General features: G+C 36.4%; 1 protein-coding gene across 1 annotated transcript in view; it reads left to right on the forward strand.

The window, feature by feature from the left end:
• Positions 1 to 15,471, forward strand: part of LOC111150900 (formin 2) — a 357,894-nt gene that overhangs the window by 225,383 nt on the left and 117,040 nt on the right. Inside the window, 2 exon segments of the mRNA XM_022508586.1 lie at positions 2,377 to 2,436; positions 2,587 to 2,707. Of these exon segments, the coding sequence (XP_022364294.1) occupies positions 2,377 to 2,436; positions 2,587 to 2,707 (181 nt within the window).

The raw sequence follows: 15,471 nt of genomic DNA on the forward strand, positions 1-15,471 counted from the left end.
AAAATATAATATTAAGGAAACAACCATGATGGTTAGGGTTAATATCTGAGATCATGAACTTAAAAAGTGATAGAATTCTGTTTCTCTGATAAAAGAATGTCCACACAGAACCATGTAATAAAGGCAATTATGGTCATTTTTAAAAATAATAAATCTAAGTAAATGACTGACTCATAGAAATGGAAATACTAGAATTGTTCTTCCTAGATAATGAATATAGTTGACTCGGGAATGGTGCAGCGGCACTGACCTCCTGCTCAGTTGAAGAGCCACACGTAGCTTTTGACTCTCCCAAAACTTAACTACTAATAACCTACTGTTGATAGGAAGCCTCACCAATAACATTAGTCAGTTGACAGTTATTTCCTATGTTATGTGTCACATATACAGTATTCTTACAATAAAGTAATCTAGAGAAAAGAAAATGTTAAGAAAGTCATAAGGAAGAGAAAATACATTTCCAGTACTGTCCTTTATTTGTTGAAAAATATCTGTGTGTAAATGGACCTATGTAGTTCAAACCCATGTTCAAGGGTCAACTGTAATTTCCCACATAAGAAAGAGACACTTCATTTGTTTGTTTGTGTTAGACAACAACGCATTTGCTCATTCATTCACACCTGTACTCATTCGTTTACCGTTCTTTCACAGAATTCTGTGAAATCTCCCACACTGCTTTTCCAAAATTGAATAAAGTTATCATCCTGGCTTGGAACACCAGCAGCATGTAGTTTTTCTGATTTTTCTGGTTCTATTTGTAAAGATGCTATTATATTTGTATGGAACAAGTTTCACAGGAACCTCCATTATGTTAGCATGATAAATCACATCGGTTCAAAAGCAAAAGCTCTGTTCTAAGCACTTGAATAGTCCGAACAACTGATTGTTGGATTGAAACAGGTAACATTTGCTAATAACCCTGGAATAGAAATAGCATCACATAATATTTAATTTATAAAAATGGATCAGAAACCTATTCTGATAATTCTAATTACATATGAATAAGGGATTATTTGTTTTTTTATTGGTTGATACATCTTATTCAGTCCCCCAGTAAGTTAAATTTTAAAATTTAAATAACTAAGGAATAATTTAGATAAAAAGGCATGATAAAATCAGGAAGCAAGATTTTATTTTATAATTTCACTTGCATTCTCATAAGAGCTAGGCAAAGTCTTCCTGATTTGGTTCTTTCTCTATAAAACAAATACAAATGTGTCTACATTGTAGTACTATTTCTAGACCTGCATGGACAGAGCTAGATCACTCAGAATTTTTACTTGGCATGCCTATCAGGAGGCATTTAATAAATGTTTTGTTAACTAATTCAAGTACTGTTAACCATTTCATTGATTTACGTTAGGAAAGAGAAAAAAAAAGTTGCTTACATTATTCATAAGCAAATATTCTTTCTAATAAATATTTTATTATTGTAATATATTACTGCATGGTATAATAATAATTTATTATATTATCATTACTATAAATTACCACGAGGGAAGTCTTTAAAAGGTGTATTACCATAGCATGTCAGATTAAATTATAAAGGGATATTGCTTTTTACAGATAGAGGGAAAATAGTGGTAAGATTGAACATTTCAGGGAATATAGTTTGTGTCATAATGTTTTTTAAAAAAAATGTATATTTGTTCTCCCACATTCAAATTATCTAGTACTAATTTCAAGTGATGCAAAAAAAGAGAAATCATTAAAAATTCCCCCAAGCATGCCAGAAAGGGGATGAAAAGCTATTCATTGAATACTATTAGTATAGGGACAGTCCTACATTTCCTTTTCTGTAGAAATACATACATTGCATTATTTGTAGCTCTGAGGATATTAATTCCTCAATCTCAGTGGTTGACATAGAAATTTGTAAAATGTATTTGCATTTTTAGAGCTTCTGCTTGCTTGAAATAATACTTAACTTGATTTTTCCTAATCTCTAAACTAACACATTTCAATCAGTCCTACTGTTGGAGTGATACCTGCTGGTCCAGAAATGGTATGGTGATGCCGGCAATATTCGGTCATTTCAGCTAAAATGTAGTTAATACCTTTTAATAATAAAACATGACAACTAATGAACAAATTATCTGATCAAGGAGGGCAAAACGATAAAGTATTCACAGTGGAGGCTCCACCCTTGAACATCTGTGTTTCCCGTTGGAGCTCAGATTAGAACATTGGGAAAAACAGGATCTTCTGTGCCACGAAACTCCTTTGATGCAGGGGCTGGAGTTCTTTGAAATACAGAATTTCACATTTTATTCCGAATGTTCTCATTTATGTATTGTTTTACTGTAAAGTATTTTACTTGACACTGTATACTTCATGATTTAAAAAATGTATTTTTACTTTGGTCTTTCTGCCTAGGACAATAGCAGAAGCCTTTTGTCATATATTGTTTCCTATTATCTTCGAAACTTTGATGAGGTAAGACCGTTTTTCTGTATAGTTCAGTTTTGTTATTCTTTGTTGTTCAGTGATGGGTGGGATTTGTTGTTTCGCGATTGCCATTGTTGTTGCATTCTTATTTATATTAATGCTGGTTCGTTTTAAAATTGTGTGTTTCTTGCTAATTAGGATGCTGGAAAAGAACAGTGCGTTTTTCCACTGCCAGAACCCCAGGACCTTTTTCAGGCCTCACAGATGAAGTTTGAAGATTTTCAAAAAGATCTCAGAAAACTAAAGAAAGACTTGAAAGGTAACTTGTAATCTTTAAGAATCATGTTTGTATGACCTAATGGTTTTTTAATGAGAAAAACACACACAGACTTTTCAATGTTTTCTAAGAAAGTAAATCTTTAACAGCTTTGTAAAACTACGTTTTTTCTTTTAGTGTGGCAAAAGAAAAATTCTACCAGCAGTCTTATCCTTTTGTTGTTTAAAAAGTTATATATATTAGACATTTAGCTACTGAGTAGTGTATTGGTTATTTGAATAGCGGTCCTTCATCAGGAACAAATTTGGTCATCTTGTTTGCACTTGATAGCCAGGAGCATCGATACATCGATCATGTTATTGTTAAAAGAGAAATAGTTCTTCCCTACCCTCCCCCCCCCCCCCCCCCGCCCCCGCCTTGGTATACTTGCCCAAGATGTCGTGGCTTATCAACTTTCCTGGGAACAGAGATCTTCTTTCACATATTTGGTCAAAACACACATGCATGTATAACATTTTATTGTTGGTCGAGAAGCCTTGTATCAAATTGTTTTGAAAGGAGTCTGAAATTCTTCAGATTTCTAAATTAACATTTAAGGGGCACTTGGTAGCTCAGTCGGTTAAGTGTCTGACTCTTGGTTGTATCTCAGGTCATGATCTCAGGGTCATGAGATCAAGCCTAGGATCAAGCTCAGTGCTCGGTAGGGAGCCTGCCTAAGGTTCTCTGTCTCCCTCTTCCCCTTCTCCCACCTTTCTCCCTTCCTCCCTCTCTTAAAAAACAAAATAACCAAAAACAAATAACCCCAAAGTATTTTTTTAAAAAGCCATCCAAATGCTAAAGGAAGAAGTAAAACTATCAGTATTTGTGGAGGATAATATTTTGTATATAGAAAACCCTGAAGACTCCCCCCAAAACTATTAGAACCAATAAATTTTCAGGTACAAAATCAAAATAGAAAAATCCATCGCATTGTTACACACCAACAACAGATTATCCAGAGGAGAAGATAAGGAAGGAATCTCATTTACGATTGCATCAAAAAGAATAAAATACCCAGGAATAAGTTTAACAAAGAACGTGCAAGCTGTGTACACTAAAACCTATAAGACATTGATGAAAGAAATTGAAGATAATACAAATAAATGGAAAGCTATTCCATTCTCATTATTTGGAAGATTTAATATTGTTAAAAATGTCTGTATTACCCAAAGCAATCTATAGATTGAATGCAATTCCTATCAAAATTCCAATGGTGTTTTTCACAGAATTAGAACAAATGATCCTAAAATTTGTAGAGGAACCACAGAAAATCCCAAAGAGCCAAAGCAATTTTGAGAAAGAAGAGTAAAGCTTGAGGCATCACACTCCCTGATTTCAGGCTATATTACAAAGCTCTAGTAATCAGAATTGTATAGTATTGGCATAAAAACAGACACATAGATCAACTGAACAGAAAAGAAAACCCAAAAATAGGCACATACCTATACGGTCAATTTATGACAAAGGAGGCAAGAATATACAATGGGGAAATGGCAGTCTCTTCAATAAATGGGGTTTGGGAAAACCAGACATCCAGATGCAAAAAACAAACAAAAAAAGAAACTGGACAGTATCTTACCCTATACCCCAAAATTAACTCAAATTAGGTTAAAGAGCTGACCGTAAGGCCAGAAACGATAAAACTGGTAGAAGGAAACAAGCAGTAATGTCCTTGATATCAGTCTTGGTGATATAATTTTTGGATCTGACTCCAAACGGAGTGGCAACAGAAGCAAAATACACAGATGGGACTACATCAGACTAAAAAGCTTCCACACAGCCGAGGAAGCTGTCAACAATGGGAAGAGTCACTGTACTGAATGGGAGAAGATATTTGCAAATGATAAATCCAATAAGGGGTTAATACTGAAAATATATAAAGAACTCCTACAACTCAATAACAAAAACACAAACAACCCACTTAAAAAACAGGCAGAGGATCTGAATAGACATTTTTCCGAAGAAGACGTACGATGGCCAACAGACATGTGAAAAGATACGCAGCATCGCTGACTGTGGGGGATACGCCAGTTAAAACTGCCGTGAGATGCCACTTCACACCTGCTGGAATGGCTAGTGTCAAGAGGACAAGAAACAAGAAGCGTTGGCAAGAACGTGGACAAAAAGGGATCCGCTTGCACTGTTGGTGGTGGTGTAAATTGGGGCAGCTACTGTGGAAAACAGTATGGGGTTTCTCCAAAAAATTAAAAATATAACTGTCATTAAGGCCAGCAGTTCTGCTTCTGTGCATTTATCTGGAGAAAATGAAAACACTAATTTGAAAAGCTATATACACCCCTCTGTTCATTGCAGCATTATGTACAATAGCCAAGATCTGGAAATAACCCAAGTGTCCATCCATAGATGAGTACATAAAGATGTGGTATGTATGTGTATATGTATGTGTGTGTGCAACTACAGAGGAATATTACTCAGCCATAAAGAAGGATGAAATTTTATTTGCAACAACATGGATGGACCCTGAGTGTATTTTGCTCAGTGAAATAAGTCTGACAGAAAAAGAAAAGAAAAAAAATCTAAAAAAATGAGAAAACAAAACAAAGTTCATAGATACAAAGAACAAACTGGTGGTTGCTAGAGAGGACGGTTTGGTTGGTGGGCAAAATGGGTGAAGGGGATCAAGAGGTACAAACTTCCAGTTACGAAACAAAGTCAGTAGTCAGTAATACTACAAATCTGAAAGATGCTAGGAAAGGAAATCTTAAGAGTTTCCATCACAATTGGGGCACCTGGGTAGCAGAGTTTCAACTCAAGTCGTGATCTCATGGTCATGAGATAAAGCCCTGAGTCAAGCTCTGCACTCACCATGAAGTCTGAGTCTTTAGTCTTCCTGTCTTTCTTTCTTTCTCTCTCTCTCTCTAAAATAAATAAGATCTTAAAAAAAAAAAAAAAAAGAAGAAGAGTTCCCATCACAAGGAAAAAAGTAATTAACTGTGTGTGTGACAGATGTTAAGTAGACTCATTGTGGTGATCATTTCACAATGTATACAAATGTTGACTCATTATATTATACAACTAAAACTGAAATAATCTTATATGTCAATGATACTTCAGTGATAATTTTTAAGATAAAGAGATTTTAAGTGAATAAAGGCAATATTTACACAGAAAATTTACAATTTTCTTTTAGTTTTCTATGTAAAATCTCTGTCTTCCCTTTATGAGCATGAAGCTGCTTCTTGTGCAGGGTTGAGACCATCTCAGCTGTTTCAGTCTCTTGCTAAAGCACAGATAGGGAATAAATAAATTTATGTGAGATTTTCATTTGATGTTGTATTGCTAGATGAGAAGAAGATCGGTTACCTCTTTCCATTAATCAAATATGATATCGTTTTTTAAGAGATTGTATCTCAGTTTTGAAATGCTTATCCAAAGGTTTTGATTTGTAATCCAGTTATGGAGTTGTCCTATTGTCATCACAGATGCTTTTATATGGATTTAAATCAACAGAGCAGCATTATGTGGTTTGTATTTTCTTTTTCTTTTTTTTAATTTAAAAATTTTATTTTTTGTATGTGTGCTCCAAGATTCCTTGTTTATGCACGCCACCCAATGCTCCATGCCATCCGTGCCCTCCTTAATACCCACCACCAGGCTCCCCCAACACCCCGCCCCTCCCCTCCAAAACCTTCTGTTTGTTTCCTAGAGTCCACAGTCTCTCATGGTTCGTCTCCCCCTCCAATATCCCCCCAAACTCTCCACAACACTTATTTATAGGCTTGGTACATGTCAGCATTTGCTACGTGCCGTGGGTAATCACAGATACAATCATCACTGCCAGGGAGGGTAAAATTCTGTCACTTAGATGTTCTCACTTAGAGCCTCAGATAAGGGTGCTCGTTGGCTGAGGCCAAGAATGACCGCCTTGATGCAAAAAAACAAAAACCAAAAAAACCTGTAAAGCTCTGTTACATTGATATAATACTATGATACTATGTATTGAAGTATGATTTCTTAAAACAGTAGGAAACCCAACCATTCATGTGTAGTATGTATTATACTTCAAAATTTGCCAGGTATCCTGGTTTGCTTATTCTCTCTCTGTCTGTCTCTGTGTCTCTGTCTCTTTGATGTGGTGCTGGGGGCATTTCTGGAATATCTGGAAAATACTTCACACTTGGATCGACAATTTGGTCTTGCAGAGGGGTCTGTGGTTTGCAGGTGATTTAATGAATGAGAGGAATGGTAATCTTATCACCAGGGGATTTCTGTTTGCTTTGGAAAGTTACTTCATTTATTTTTCATATCTACATAGTTTCTCACTGCAGTTAGTCAGTGTACATGTAGCTATGAAAACACCAGGTTCTCACAAGTCTTAGAGCCGAAACCAGGGAACCAGCGCACACCAGCTAGCGGTTTAGAAAAGGACGAGTAACCAGTGCCGCTGAGTACTGTTTCCTCTTGCACATCTGTCTTCTTAAGCAACGTGGCTAACTACACAGATTAAACACTGAGCAGGCCTCTGGGCAATTTTTAGTACCTGGAGGGGAGAGAAGGTGATGATTTTAAGCCTCATAATGTATACTTTCTGTTGGGATAAGACACGTTTCCCTAAAAAGTCTATTCCCTCAGCTAGTACCAACGGCCTTTGCTCTCCCAGTGTTTTCTCATTTGTCTGCAGAATGTTGCAATTTGCTGCTCTAGAGAGGGAAAGTTTCATGACCAAATGAACATAAGGAACACTGGGATAAGAAAATTTAAAGGGAATTCACAGTGTTCGCTGAAAGAAGGGTTGGCCAGTAGTTCCCTGATTTATTTGATCAGAGAGTACTTTTTCCACACACTATCTGATAGTCTCTCTAGTCAGTGGAACATATTTTAAGAAATGCAAGCCTGGAACCGTGTTAGTAACAGAAGCATGGCATTTGCCTCTGAGGAGCTTACAGTGAAAGTGGGGAAATGAAACTTAGTTTATGAACTAATATAATTATATATTTCTGTTCTTAGAACAGATTCTGTTATGTTACAGAACAGATTATGAGATAAGCTTTAAGAGCTATTTACAAGGCTGTCAAACTCTGAGGTAGCCTTTAAACACGGACAAAATCATAATTTAATCATATGTGTTATGTTTTGCTTTTCCAATATTTGAGTCTTTCTGTTGGGGGGAGAAAGGTATTTTGTGACGCAAGGAAGGAAATCTTATGTGCTGAAATTTAAATTCATTTTCTGGGAAAATTGTAGCATGACCGTAGCATTTCATATCAATAAAGCATAAAATAAAATGGTCTTGTGTCCCTTTTTGGAATGAGATAGGTATAAATGGACATGTACATTGATTTGACTGAATGGGAGTCAAATTGGAGACTATTGGATTATGTTACTTTTGATGTAATTTAACATAATGTCTACTTTGACAAATAGCTTGTTAAAAATGATTCCTTCTAAGTGATCAAATTAGGTAATTCATTTAGGAAGCTTCAAATAGGCTATTCCCTTTTTTCTTTTTTTTTTTTTTTCCAGAAGCAAGTTGTTTTAAGAAAGTTTAGAAAATGAGAGATGATGTGCATAAAGAATTTATCCCAATACTTTCCATATAATAAATATCCGATAAATATTTGCTATTCATAAGAATGAAAAAAAATAGAATAAATACTATGATGAGTTTGATAAAATATAGACTATAGCCGTTAAGTTACTCATCTTCTGCCTCTATCAGTTCTTTTTTTCTGCTTACGGACTTGATTTATTTCTAAGGAAAGACTGGGAAATAATGTGTTATGGCTCAGGCATTTTTAATAAAACAACTGAATCTCATTTTAGCATTTTATAAGGACATCCGCTATGTTTGCTTTCTGTAGTTGCTCCCAAGATTTCCACAGCTCCAGGGTGCTCCCCTGGCTTTCTTAGCTCAGTGACATGCAGTTTGTTAAGCAACCTGATCTGCTTTTGATCTCTTCTGGCTGTCAGCAGCGTTTCTTGATGCAGCCCTGCCAAATGACGACTTCTGTTCCAGTGCCTTTCTCAGCTAGAAATTGTAGCAATTGCCACATGATTTAAATCAACTCAACATGTACAGGGCATTGAGTAATTAAGTTACCGGAACTGGGCAAGAATGTTCTCATGCAAATTATTTCTGTACCCCCACTCCTCCCCCCACCTTCAATAAGAGACTGGAAAATGTTTAAAAGTCATGAATGATATCTTCCAATTGAAGTCATGTCTATGTTCAGAGAGATACAGGAAAGCCCCATCTTTAAAATTGTTTGTATTGACTTGAATTTGTGCAGAGCAATTTTGTTTACAATGGTACATTTCTGATTTTTTTGTTTGAGGGAAAAATGATATTATAAACTCAATTCAAATGTAACAGTAGCCTTTTAAAAAGTAACATTTTATTATGATTTTAAAATGAGTGTAAGTTCAGCATAGGGACATCAAACAGCACTCAAAAATGTGGAGAAAAAGTATGTTTATCTGAGATTCTACAGTCCAATGATAAATAACATGAGTATTTGGTATGTTTTTATCTGGTGCGGGTGTGTATTGCATGTGTGTACACAAATTATACCATTGGAGCTATGACACACATCATTTTTATATTCTCTGCTTTATAGTTGGGTCATTTAATTAATTCACATTTATATTCTCATTATCTTTATTCAGCTTTGGCTTTGCTTTCATATGCGCAGTATGAATTCCTTCCTTCCTTCCATCCTCCTTCCTTCCTTCCTTCCTTCATACATTCACTGTCTTGCTCTGTACTTAGTGCAGACTTTCAACTTGAAGACTGATGTTTTCCTTAATATCTTTAAAATTCTCAACAATTATCTGTTGCATGTTCATCACTTTTCTTTCCTTTGCCTGAAACTCTTTTTAGGTGTACATTGGACCCACTTCAGTCTCATTCTCTTTTCTTTCATAGTTTAAAATCCATACCACATTTTGCTGTAATACTCATGTGCTCCTCAACATTGTCTTCTAGTTCATTGAGTCTCTCTTTGACTCTCTCCAATCTCTTTGACTCTGTTTGTATTATCAATGCAGCTAGTCACAGTAATATTTTTGTTTCCAAGTTTTCTAATACGATTTTTGTTATCATTTGTATTTTTCTTTTAAAGTAATTTCTTGTTCTTATTTTAGATCTCTTTCCTTTATCTCTGATGTTTATAAAAATATATCGAAGCCCTTTTTGGATTTTCTGTAGTTTTTGTTTCACCCAAAATGAATCCATCTTTCGTTTGTTCATAGTTACAAGCTGTCTTTCTATTCATGTTGGTATTGGAATGTTGATTTCATACAAATGTCAGAAAATTACAGTCTGTGTATTCATTGTGCCCTCTTTTTGTAAGTCAAGTTCAGTTGGGACATAACTATATGCACGTAATTATCTATGTATTGTCTGTGATTGCTTCTGGGTTGCAAACTGAGGCTTTGACAGAAACCGTCTGTCTGTCCCTTGCTCTCTCCCTTCTCCTCACCCCCCATCCCCCAAATCCTTCATTCTCTTGATTTCTTTCGATTGCTTTAACCTGGCCTGTTTGGGGCCCCCAGGCCAGAACCAAAGCTTCTATTAGGAGCCTGGGACTCCTGCCCTTTGCCTATGTGAATGTCCATACATGTGCATATTAGGCTTGTTACAGATTCAGTATCAGGCTAGTGATGGACTCAGCTGAGGTCTTGCCTGGAAAGCTGTGTCTGCCTGTGCTTGCTGCCCCAGTCACACAGCTGCATGTGGACTGTGGCTGTTCTCATCCTCCTTTCGTGATCTGGGGGGCTCAGGCATAGCTCTGAGTTTCCATCAGTGAGACTGGTTCCATTTCCGGCTGTGTGAACTCTCCCTTCACCAGTCTCTGCAGAAGCCGGGATCTTTACCTTCTTCTCTAAATGCACACTCCGGTGACCTCTTGCTTCCTCACTGCTTATTAACGTGGGCTCCTCTCATGTTTCTGGTCCAAGGAGATAGTCACATTTTTTAAAGCATACTGTGTTGTTTTTTTTTTTTTTTCTTTTTATGTTTTCATTTATTGCTATGTATTTTCAGCAGAAGGAAGACTCAGCCTATGAGTTCATCATTCCATTTGAGTGGACATCTGTATTCACTTTTATAACTTACATGTTTTTTCCCACTGAAAATTATAACATGAGCGTTTTCCCATGCCATTTAATACAATTCAAAAACCATTTCAGATGATTTCATAATAATCCTTCTATGATTGTGCCATAATTTAGTGAGTAATTTGATGCTTGTAAGAAAGAAATTAGACTTTTCCCAATTTTCCCTGCTCTTAAGAAATATGTTGAACATCTTTATTCATAGTGTTTTTACTCTATCTCTCATTATTTCCTTAACATAGATTCCTAGAGTTATTACTGGATCAGAATCAATGAACTTTTTTTCAGATTCTTGAGAAGTTGTTAGATTTAGATTGTAAGGAATCTTGGAGATATTATAGTCTAATTCCTTAATTATCATTCAACAAATGTTTGTTAAATTAATAGAAAGTACAAATGGAAAATAGACCCTTCCCTCATAGTTCATAGATGAGTAAGAGGGCCAATAATTATATGAATAACCACTATGTGGTGTAATAAATATTAAGTTATATAGATAAGATACTACAGGAACACAGAATTTTATATATATATATATATACATATATATATATATATATATATATATACACACACACATATATATATATATATAAAAAGAAAATTTTTTTTTTAAGATTTTATTTATTTGAGAGAGAGCATGAGAGGGGAGAAGGTCAGAGGGAGAAGCAGACTCCCCATGGAGCTGGGAGCCCAGTTCGGGACTCAATCCCAGGACTTTGGGATCATGACCTGAGCTGAAGGCAGTCACTTAACCAACTGAGGCAGCCGGGCGCCTGAGAATTATATTTAAATCAGATTTTGAAATATCAGTAAAATTTTCTCCAGGGAAAGAAATATAAAATTTCAGCAATGGGAAAGAGCATGAGCAAAGTCACCAGTCTTGCCACTATTTTGATTTTAATTATCTATTGACCCATGAGGCCAGGGATTTCTTAATTTATATCAGGATTACATCTGAGGGAGGGATAAGATAATATTTATACCTGAGTTGGCTCACTGCAACAAAATTAGTAAAAATGGTCAGAATTATGCCTATATATGGTTTGATAAAGCCTCCCCAACCAGTAAGTCTTTTTTTTAAAAGATTTTATTTATTTATTTGAGAGAGAGGGTGAGAGGGAGCATGAGAGGGGAGGAAGTCAGAGGGAGAAGCAGACTTCCCGTGTTGCTGGGAGCCCGATGTGGGACTCCACGATCATGACCTGAACCAAAGGCAGTTGCTTAACCAACTGAGCTACCCAGGTGCCCCAACCAGTAATTTTTATATGCCTTTCAAGGTAGCTTGCTCTGCCTACTCTGTGTCAGTGTTTTACATGCATTAACATAATTTAATCCCTATGATGATGATGATATTATTAATCCTCTCTCCAGTGAATTGATAACTACAAGTTAGAGATATTAAATAGCCTGCAAAGGGGGCTGGATTTGAACCTGGGGTACCCAATCCAGAGCTCATCCTCTTAAGGTCAACGCTAATGTTGCTCCTGTTAGGGTTTTTCTGAATGGAACCCTTCAGGGAAGATTTAACATTGACTGTCCTTAGCTCTTAGTACATGCCTGATGTGTTCTGGACTCAATAAGTAAGTACGTGAACCAATAAAGTAAAGAAATGGGTGGTAAAATCTGATAAAACTAGAGTATAGGGTGCTCACGGGTGTGCAGTTGGAGGATGTCTAGGCAGCCTTGGGAAGGGTCTTAAGGATTGACTGAGGAGTTTGGACTTGATTCTGTGATTGTTGCTTAGACATGAGCATGCTTTCAGGCAAGGGTGCAACACACTGGGACATGCATCTTTGAAAGCCCACCATGAAGATTTTGTGAATGATGGCTTACAGGGGAGGCCAGAAGCAGGAGACTTACCTAGCTAGTCGTAGATGTCAGGGCATAAACTAAATTCTTTGTGGTTGGAACGAGAGGAGACAAGGGTAGGGGAGTTCTCCGACATACACTAGAACAAGATTCTGTAATTGCACTGATATATAGAAAGTTCAGAAAAAAGAGGTCCAGGACAACTTTATTTTCTAGCTTATATACCTGGTTGGAGGCAAACCTGTCACAGAAGGGAACATGGGAGGAGTGAGTAGAGTTGGAAAGTAGTCTATGACTTATTTTAGACTTACTAAAGTTCTTCAAAATTGAAGAAACTATGTCAAGAATGAAGTAAAAAAATATGCAAGGAGCATGAAAAGCCCACAATCCTGTTGTGATGTGGCTAAGATCAGAGGTCCAAGTTGTGTCAGTAGCAGATACCCAATTTCACACATTCATTTCAGCAAGCTTTCTGCAACCCACTCACATTTTGGTTCAGTGTACATCACCCACTTAACAGTGAGTTCTCTAGCCTATTCCCTATTACATGTAGTATTGTTATTCCTACCAAAAGTCGAGATCACCCTTAAAATGAGAGTGATATCATTTTAAAAGTACTCTACTAAGGTATATTTTTAATTAGAAATAGATGAGAACTTAAATCTTTCAAATTATAGCATGCTTTAGCATAGCATATGAAAGAGGGGAAGGGATAACAATAGAATCACACACAGTAGTTGTTGGGCTCTATTTCTCTTTTTGTATGGCATTTCTGTATGACCTTGTCTTCTGTCATATTATGTGTTATCGGTCTCATGTAATGTAATTTTTTTTTACAAGTAATCTATCAAATTTTCATTATCCTAATATTCTCATCTGAAACGGTAGAGCTATATTTTTACTGTATGTAATTTTCCTTGTTGGAATTTTAAATGTATCCAGCATGTCTATAAAATATTGAGCCTGGTTTGTTTAAGTCAACTAAGTTTATCCAAATAGGTGTTCTCCTCAAAGGCAGCTGAACTCAGAACTGGCATTTACTGAAGCAGCTTTTATTGAAGATACTTGTTCAGTTCTTGGAAAAGATGAATAATAAATTGGTTGTTACACTTCAAGAATGTCTCATGTAGTCAAGAAGCCAAACAGACAGGTAATTACCCTGTAGTGTAGCAGCAGTGTTGACAAATAGGTACAGAAAGCAGTGTGGAAGGTAAGCCTTCCATCTACCTCATTTGTAAGGCAAGGCTTGAGTTAGGAATTGCTGTTAGAATGAGTCCTGACTTGGGAATACTTTACAAGTGAAAAATTTATGGAGGGAAATTTGAAGGAGCAAATTGCCCAGTTCCGTGGCGTGAGATGAGTACGTTCTGGGAATTGTGACCAATCCTATGTGACTCAAATACAGGCTTAGTGCAGGGAAGTAGAAAATGACAAACCATAGAGATGTGTGGCCATTAGATCACAAAAGCCAACATAGGCATACTGGGCAGGGACACTGGAAATGGTTGAGCAGTGTGCCTTTACCTGGAATAGATGGGAAGGAGAATGAGAAAGGGCAGAGAAGCATTTCAGGCAGAGGAAAAGGCTAAAAGCCCCTGTATTCTCAGAACACAGTGAGCATGACATGAGAGAGAAAGTTTTCTGATCATGTAGAGTGTAACAAGTTTATATGCTTTCTAAGTCTACATTTTATTCCAAATGCAATATCCAGCCCCTTAAAGATCCTCCTATGGAAGAGGAAGGATATGACTTACGTCGTGAAAATATTGGTCTTGCCGGCATAGAACTGGGGAGACCAGTTTACAAAGGGACTCAAATAAAATATGGTGGTGGTTTTAACAAAAGATAGTACAGAGAAGATGGAGAGAAACTAACAGATCTGTCCAATTGTTAGGGGCAGTGAGAGTGATATAAAGTAGTTGTAGCACTCCATAATCTTTCCGTGAACACTGTGTGGTTTGCTATAATGTTTTGCTGTTTGAGATGTTTACATTTCTTTACAAAAGCTTTGAAAGAAATGTATTCATTTTGGTATTTTTTCCAAAGTTAGTAAGCTTCAAGTATCTTTCTCTTCTCATCCCTCCTACCCTCCCCCATATTAATATGCAGATACACTCAATTAAAATAAACATTTTTCAAGATTCTTGGATTTTTCATGCTGTAAATCTCTTGAACTCCATTATTTTCAGTGGTAATTTTGCAAGTGGAAGGGAGAGTTAATGAGAAGAAAATCAAGTCGTTGGTCATTCCATTCTAAGATTTGATGCCCTTTATTCACATTAGAAAAAACTAGTAAAGTTGTACTTTCTCGTGTTCACTAATCACTTGCTTTTCTGACCCAACTGCCTTGAGAAAACCACAGCTAATTAAAGGTGATTCATTCTCTGACATTTCAAGTTAAGATATATTTAATTTATAAATTATTCGTGATTGTGGTACAAAGTGTATTTTACAAAAATGTTTTTCTTTTTGTGCAACAGCCAACTCAGATGAATTCAAAGATGTGAGATGCCCTTTCGCACAGGGACCCAATATAAGCAAATTGTCACATGAAAGCAGAGACTTCCATATGTAGTACGTGGTCATTAAGGGATTTTATAGGATTAAAGTCATTTTCAAAAGTCTCCATGCAAATGTGTCATTCTCTGTAACTGAGGTTCTGCGGTTGTTGTTATTTGTTGTTTTTTTGTGGGGTTTTTGTGTGTGTGTTTTGTGTGTGTGTATGTGTGTGTTTCCATTTAAAATTGGCAAACTCCTACTCCTTCTGTGCTCAGCTAAAATGATTTCTCTTCAGGAAGCTGTCTGGATGAACTTGTCCTGTAGGAGCGCACGGGTACAGGCACGCTGGTAGCTACATAAATGGAAATTTGCAGAGATTG

The sequence above is a fragment of the Enhydra lutris genome, unplaced genomic scaffold (assembly GCF_002288905.1).
Source record: "Enhydra lutris kenyoni isolate GAN:26980312 unplaced genomic scaffold, ASM228890v2 scaffoldscaffold24, whole genome shotgun sequence".
NCBI lineage: Eukaryota > Metazoa > Chordata > Mammalia > Carnivora > Mustelidae > Enhydra > Enhydra lutris.